Raw genomic sequence first — 7007 nt, 5'->3', positions numbered from 1 at the left:
AAAATAATATCCAATTATAATTAGAAATAAATCCGTCAAAATATCTTCTAAAATTCAATCAGTTTTTTGAAATCTCAAAGTTAATGTTGAGTTGATCGAACCAAGCCATGAGCCTTTGCTCATGCAAAGTCCTGAAAAGCTGCTGCACCTGTTTTCCACTTAAATTCCGACCCCAGTTCGAAAATGCCTATCTGCGAACCCAGTTTCCCAGCCGAGTCGGACAGATAATGAGCTATATGGAGGATTGTTTCGCCGAGTGCTCCGCAGGAGTTTCTTATCTGCATCACGGTTCACAAGGCGGTTCAAGTTGGCGTGACCTCCGGGGAGCTGTATGTGAGGATCAGTCTGGATAAAATGACCAAGAGTACGAAGTCGTTTCCTAATACTGAGAATCCATTCTTTAACGAGGTGTGTATAGAATTATATATATGGATAGATAGATATATAGATAGATATATAGATATTTATTTAACAATATAAACCTATGTATTCCCCTTTTCAGTACTTTGTTTTCGAATTCCATTGCACCCTGACCGAACTTCTGCGTCTGACAATCCTTTTTGAGCTGAAGAAGCACATGACTTATAAGAAAAATGTGGTTGTGGGAGAACTGCTAGTGGATCTGCACAGTGTGTGGAACCAGCCAAATCATGGTTACTTCAAGAAATGGGGTCGTCTGGAAGCACCGATTGGGGAAAACCAACCCTTGGAGGCTTCCGCTGAATCTCATGGCTACTTGCAACTCGATTTGGCCATCGTATCTCAGCATAGTATGGTGACCACAGGTTTAAGATCAGAGCAGGATCCCCAAAATATGAACAAGTGGTCGGTGGATCAGGATTACGATGACATCGAGAGGTGGGCTACCAAAAGGAAATAGTTTTAATGTATTTCTTAATATTTATTGTTTATTATATCCCCTAGAAATCTCCTTACCAACGTAAACACTTTTACCCAGAGCAACATCCGCTACTTCATCGCCTTCTATCGAGGATACTTCATCAGGCAGGGCAATTACATGATTCAAGTATCGTTCGCCGGCTTCAATGTATTGGCCGCCTGGCATTGATTTAAGTTTCCGTTTTTAAAGTACAGATTCCATCCTTTCAAGGGCAAAACGCCGGTGGCCAAGAATACTACGACGCCGGTGTGGAATCACGAGATCAACTTTGCCTGGATGTTTCCCTCGGTGGCGCAGCGATTCCTGATCCTCATTTTGGCCCACGAACATCTGCAGTGGAAGTGCGTGGCTGAGTTTGAGTTGTCCCTCGAGGAGATTGCTTTTAAAGGTGAGTTATTAAATTATATTATTAGAATTAGTACAAGGGTATTACAAAGAAATCTTTTCTTAAGGAACTCCATCTCTTGGTCCCACCTACATCCATCTGTACGATCCTGTAAATCCAATGACCTATGTGGGTCGACTGCTGATGGAACTTCGCTCGGAAACCATAAATGACGGTCAGCCCACCCACACATTGTCCTCGAAGACAGTGCCTGGTTTGGATGAGTCTCGTTTCTGGCACGATGATGTTTACCTGGTTGAGTTTCTTCCACTGATGGGTCACCACATCCTGACCACCTCGACCACATACAAGATCTCAGCGAGATTAGCTGAGCACAGTTCAAATAGTTTGGAGGGAATGCTAAAGACTCCTTCGGGTCGGTTTCGATCTGCAGTTCAATCGAAGAGTTTTCGTCGGGAGGAACCATATAGATCCTGTATGTTTAGAATTCGTTTGCCCGATAATCGTGCCAAGTACGAAAGTGATTTCTTTATGATGGATATAGCCAACTATATGGTGAGATAAAATTGTAATATAATTTTAATATCTCTAAAATTGTTATAATAAATATTTTGTAATATTTCTTAAATATGTTTTCAGCGCTCCGAACTCGACATCTTCAAAATATTCCAGCTGAAACATCCCTTTCAGGACGATGAGCAGGCCAAGTGCTTGAAAACCATTGTGGGTAACATGTTGAGCAGGATAAAAGAGGGTTTAGAAGCCCACCGTTTCGATCACAAGGTGCAACCACAACTCACCACTTGGGATATAAGCAGGCAGCTGTATCTCCTCGATTATTTCGCCAAGTTGCCCCAAGAACTCAATCAACTAAAGCAAAGGCTGCGCACCTGTTTCCTGGAGCACCTGGATGCCTCAGTTGCCGATGTGGTTAATGAGCTGCAGCGTTTGGTAGCTGAAATTGGAGCACTTTCTAGTATGGCTCGCACGCAGGACGAGTGGCCAGAGTTGGTCCTTTACTTGAGCGCCAATGGAAAGGATTTGGGAGTTTGCCGACTGAATACCAAGCTCTTTGTGCACTTGCAAAATCAGGACGCGACTTTGCAGCAGGACACTCTCTGCTGGAGATTGAGGAGCTTTTCCTTTAAGGCTTCAAGTTGCACTCACACCTGTCCAAATTGCGGCTGCACTACAGCCATAATTTCCGGTTGTCTAGCCATTGTGGTGGAACGGGAGCGAAAGGAGTTTTATTCGACTGTTAGTGAAAATTGGAACTGTATCGAACCGATGGTTTGGCAGCCAAGTCCCAAGCAGACACATTTTCTCTGCCACGTTTATGTTCACCAGGCTAAAGTTCGTCCTGGAGGAGAAAAAAAGAGCATTTCTGATTCACATCTGAGGATTTTATTTGCTGGTCAAGCCTGTGAAACGTATACATCTCCTGGAACACTTTCTCCCATTTGGAATGCTGTGATCACCTTTAATTTCTTGTCGCTCCCAGGAGGTGTTAATATGTATCTGAAGAATCCCCCAATTCTTACCTTGGAGTTTTATAATACGGAAAAGAGTCTGTCAAACGATCTGGTGGGAATGGGCAGCTTGGCAGTGAGTGTTATTAGCGAAGATCGGGCCACCGATTCCAGTTGGGAGGATGTTGGCGGTTGGTCCAAGAATCCCATCCAAAAGTTGCAGAGGCTGAAGCACCTCACTCCGCCTCCTCTTAAATGGGTGCCTGTGTCCAGAAAAGGATCCGTTCAAGCTGAGGTTCTAATGTCCGCAGAGCTCATAGAACTTTCAATGGGTCTTAGTAGCCAGGATGTCAACAAGGAGCCACTTCTGGCCACGGGAATTCCAGTGGCAATAAGGCCAAACATGCAGAATTTTATGTGAGTTTGCTAGTGTGTTTCCTTTTACTTTTTATTAATTTAATTATATTTTTTCAGCTTGGAAGTTTTCTTTGTGGGTCTGCGGAATTACTCCAAAAGCAGCATGAGTTCCGCTGGCAAGCGAAAAATCAAGGTGATGATGGGTGACTTGGTTTTGACCAGTGGTCCTTCAACAGCTCGCATTAGAAACAGCATTAACTTTCTGGTGGCCTATGCATCAGGTGTGGTGGTAAGTTAATATATATTCCTATATATCTGATATCTAATATCTGATAAATATATATTTTTTCTAACAGAGCCTGCCCGACCAGCAGGATTATTGGCCAGCAATCATAGCCACGGATGTGCTGCTCTCCGGTTTCAGTAGTGAATCCACTTTGGGAGCTGCTCTCATTCCAAATTCCTCAAATTTCCTGCAGCGTGACAAAACCATTAAGTGTGTTCCCAAAAAGAGCAGGCTTCCCAAGAAGCTTCCACCTCGGTGAGTGTGGATGAGGATAGTGAGGAGGAGGACGAACTGGAGTGGGAGGAGGAGGAGGAGGTCAAGCCCACCAGGATCAACAGCTGGTGGACGCGATTTATGTTTGCTTTGGGCCTACGACCTGCTGCTTATGCAAATCGTAAGGCTCTGAGATTTGATGGGGATCTGGATGATGGCGAACTTATCGAGGAAAGGGAATTTACCTGGTGGACAAAGTTCTACAACTCAATGTTTTGGACTGCGGCGGAAATTAGTCATGAACACAAACACCGATTGGTGATCTATCATGAGGAATTGGAGAAGCAGGCTCAATTTGGTTACCTTCAGGATTGGGCAGTGCCTGTGCAATTGGTTCATGGAGTGAAGTTCAGGAAGCAGGCTCCTCCAAAAGAGGATGTCTATGCCACTCTGAAGTTGCAACTCAAGTTGACGCCTTGCCAGTGCTCGGAGCTCGAGGATCCTGGCGGAGGTGGCGATATGGTTCGTCCTTGGACAAATCCGATCCATCCCCGAAGTCAATCCACCCTTCAAGCTTTAAGCGAGAGCATAAAACTAGTAGTTCGTGTCTATATAGTGCAGGGTGTTCAGATGCGACCCCGCGATGTAAAAGGCGACTCGGATTGCTATGTGAAACTATTTCTGGGTGGTAAAACCGTATCCGACAGAGCCCACTTTTCCCCCAATCACAGCAATCCGGTTTTCGGTCGCTTGTTTGAATTGGAAGCCACGCTACCAGGAGATCACATGCTGCAGATAATGGTTTACGATCACGATAAGATCAAGGATGAGGTGATTGGGCAGACGAACATTGATCTGGAGGATCGGTGGAGATCCAGACATCGAGCTTCGGTGGGTTTGGCTAATGAATACACTCGAAGTGGCTATAACCACTGGCACGACCTGAAGTTGCCCTCGGAAATCCTTATAGATCTTTGCCAAAAGAGAGGTATCCAGCCTCCTTATTATTATGGCAATGTTATCGAGGTGGATGGAATGCTGTTTGGTGATGAGACGGTTATATCGAAGGGTTAGCTAAAAAAAATTAAGTATTTTAAACCAACTACCTAAAGTTGTTTTACAGATGAGGAACTGCAGGAGCGACTCAGTTTGGCTGTTCTTAAAAATCTGGAAAAACTTCCCTCGTTTGGCTACAAATTGGTTCCCGAGCATGTGGAAACTCGCTCTCTGTGCCGAGATGATTTTCCCAACGTCGAACAGGTAAAATAATAAATTTACTGCTAGATAGTTCCATAATAATATCAGTGCTCAACCTAACCCAATAATAAAACTGATTCATTGTCAACATTATCTATAAATAACATTACCATGAAAAAACTATAATTAGTTATTCGGAGTAGGGTCTAGACAGCCTCTATCAAAACAAAATAATCTATGATAAATAACATTATAATGTTGATAAATGATAAATAAGCATGACTTTGGTTTGATCTATTTTAGATAATTTTATTTGATATTATTTGATGTCATTAAAAGGTTATTCTGTTTATTTGAAGCAACGACAATCTTTTATTACGTTCTGAAATAAATAAGTGAGTGGGAGGCTTTTTCTTGTTATCCTAAAATATCAATTAACGAGGCGACTAATATCTATATCTTGCAGGGTAAACTCCAGCTGTGGATCGAGTTGTTCGAGGCGAACATTTATGTGCCCAATCCCATTGACATTACGCCTGTTCCGCCTGCGGATTTCGAGGTGCGTGTTGTGGTCAAGAATCTGAGTGGAATCCAGATGGGCGACAAAAACATTTTCGGCAAACTAATGAGCGACATCTACGTGATAGGGTGAGAGGGTACCCCAAATTCAAAGAGGGGAGGGGGGATTGGGAATGGGGGTTACCCCACTGGTAGGGATGCTTATTACCGAGTAAACGATATGCAATTACCGACGTTTTTCGTGATATTCCGCAGATGGTGCGAGGACGAGGACAAGCGCCAAACGACCGATATCCATTACCGCTCATTTGCCGGCGATGCGGCATTTAATTGGCGCATGGTCTTCGGCCTGAAGTATTCCCCCAACGAGGACCTGGTGAGCCTCGACCTTGTCTAATTGGTTTGAGTAAACAATACCCGAGCTTCTTCCCCTCATTAATTATTTCAGTGGCTCCCGTTTCCGTTTTTTTATATATTTTATATTTAATAATTCACAGATGGTTATACGCCGCAAAGCTGGTTTGCTGGAGGAGATTGAGTTCAAGAAGCCCCCGATTATCTATTTCCAGGTCTGGGACAAGGATGTGCTGTCCAAGGATGAATACCTGGCTGCCCTCGAGCTGAACCTCTCCAATATGTACGCTCCCTATCCGAACGCCCATATCTGTAAGCCCTATCCCAAGAAGAGGAAGCGAATTAACCTTTTCAAGCGCAAGGTCATCAACGGCTGGTTTCCCCTGCAAAGCAACTTGCATCCTTCGCAGCGTTCCCAGGCCAAAGTTAGCGATGTGAGTGAAGGTGATTTCATAATTTACTCTTGACCTTTCACCTTTTCAACCCTATCCAGGGAAAAATGCAACTGAGTATCGAGATCTGCACGGATGTGGAGGCCGCCAGTCGACCAGCAGGACGAGGACAGGACCCACCAATGGCCTTGGATCCACCTTAGTAAGTCGAATGGTATAAATATAGATTTTAAGTACATAATTGTTATATTGTATAAACCCACAGCAGACCGGACACCTCCTTTAACCCACTGACGCATCCCTGCAAGTCCTTGCGACTCATCCTTTGGCCCGTCATTCGGAAATATGTCCTGTGGACTGTACTCATATTATGCGTAATCCTGGGACTGGTGCTCTTCTTTTCTAATCTCCCCAACAAACTGATGACCATTCCACTGGAGTGAAGGTTTAGTTCATGTTTTGTTTATTGGTTTTTATTTTATTGTTTGTTAAATTGCGTTCCACTTTGCGTTCTTAAAGTTTTCCAATAAATTAACTTGTTGTTTATTCGCTTTGCGTCCACGTCACTTGCAAAGTAATTAATTGAAATGGGTAATAGCCATCTTTAGTGCAGTTGCGGGGAGAATGCGATAAAAACTCTTGGGAATTAGCCCCTTGAAATAGGTTAACCTTTTTATGATGATAGTTAAAATTTGAATTTTAAGCGGTTTTAATATGAACAAACAGGCCTTAAAGTTAATTAGAAATAGAGCAAAATTAGAATACTCAAAAATGAGGGAGAGCACCTGCTTTTATATTTCTGATTATTTATTTCTTTATTATTTATTTTATAACAATTCATACCTCATGCTCTCCTTTATTATTTTATCTGTTATTTCCAAATGCTAGTGCGTATCAGTTTTTTACTTCCTTGAGAAGCCCTTTAAAGCATCCAGAACTATCTGAGGGATCCCAGACTATTTCACCATGTGGG

At 43.2% G+C, this 7007-nt stretch overlaps 1 protein-coding gene across 1 annotated transcript; it reads left to right on the top strand.

Annotated features, from left to right (window-relative positions):
* The first annotated feature begins 209 nt into the window (after positions 1-209).
* On the top strand, positions 210-6580 carry LOC108093996 (myoferlin). Its single transcript, XM_017194421.2, is given in 16 exon segments — positions 210-254; positions 256-408; positions 503-858; positions 925-1048; positions 1112-1289; positions 1354-1802; positions 1887-3133; positions 3191-3362; positions 3430-3574; positions 3577-4641; positions 4696-4832; positions 5236-5417; positions 5544-5664; positions 5786-6076; positions 6136-6236; positions 6300-6580. Coding segments are annotated over 16 exon segments (4926 nt in total). The 5' UTR covers positions 210-227; the 3' UTR covers positions 6478-6580.
* Positions 6581-7007: the final 427 nt, after the last annotated feature.

The sequence above is a fragment of the Drosophila ficusphila genome, unplaced genomic scaffold (assembly GCF_018152265.1).
Source record: "Drosophila ficusphila isolate 14025-0441.05 unplaced genomic scaffold, ASM1815226v1 contig_106, whole genome shotgun sequence".
NCBI classification, from domain to species: domain Eukaryota; kingdom Metazoa; phylum Arthropoda; class Insecta; order Diptera; family Drosophilidae; genus Drosophila; species Drosophila ficusphila.
Note: the sequence above shows the minus strand (reverse complement) of the source record. Positions and strands in the feature narration are given on the sequence as shown.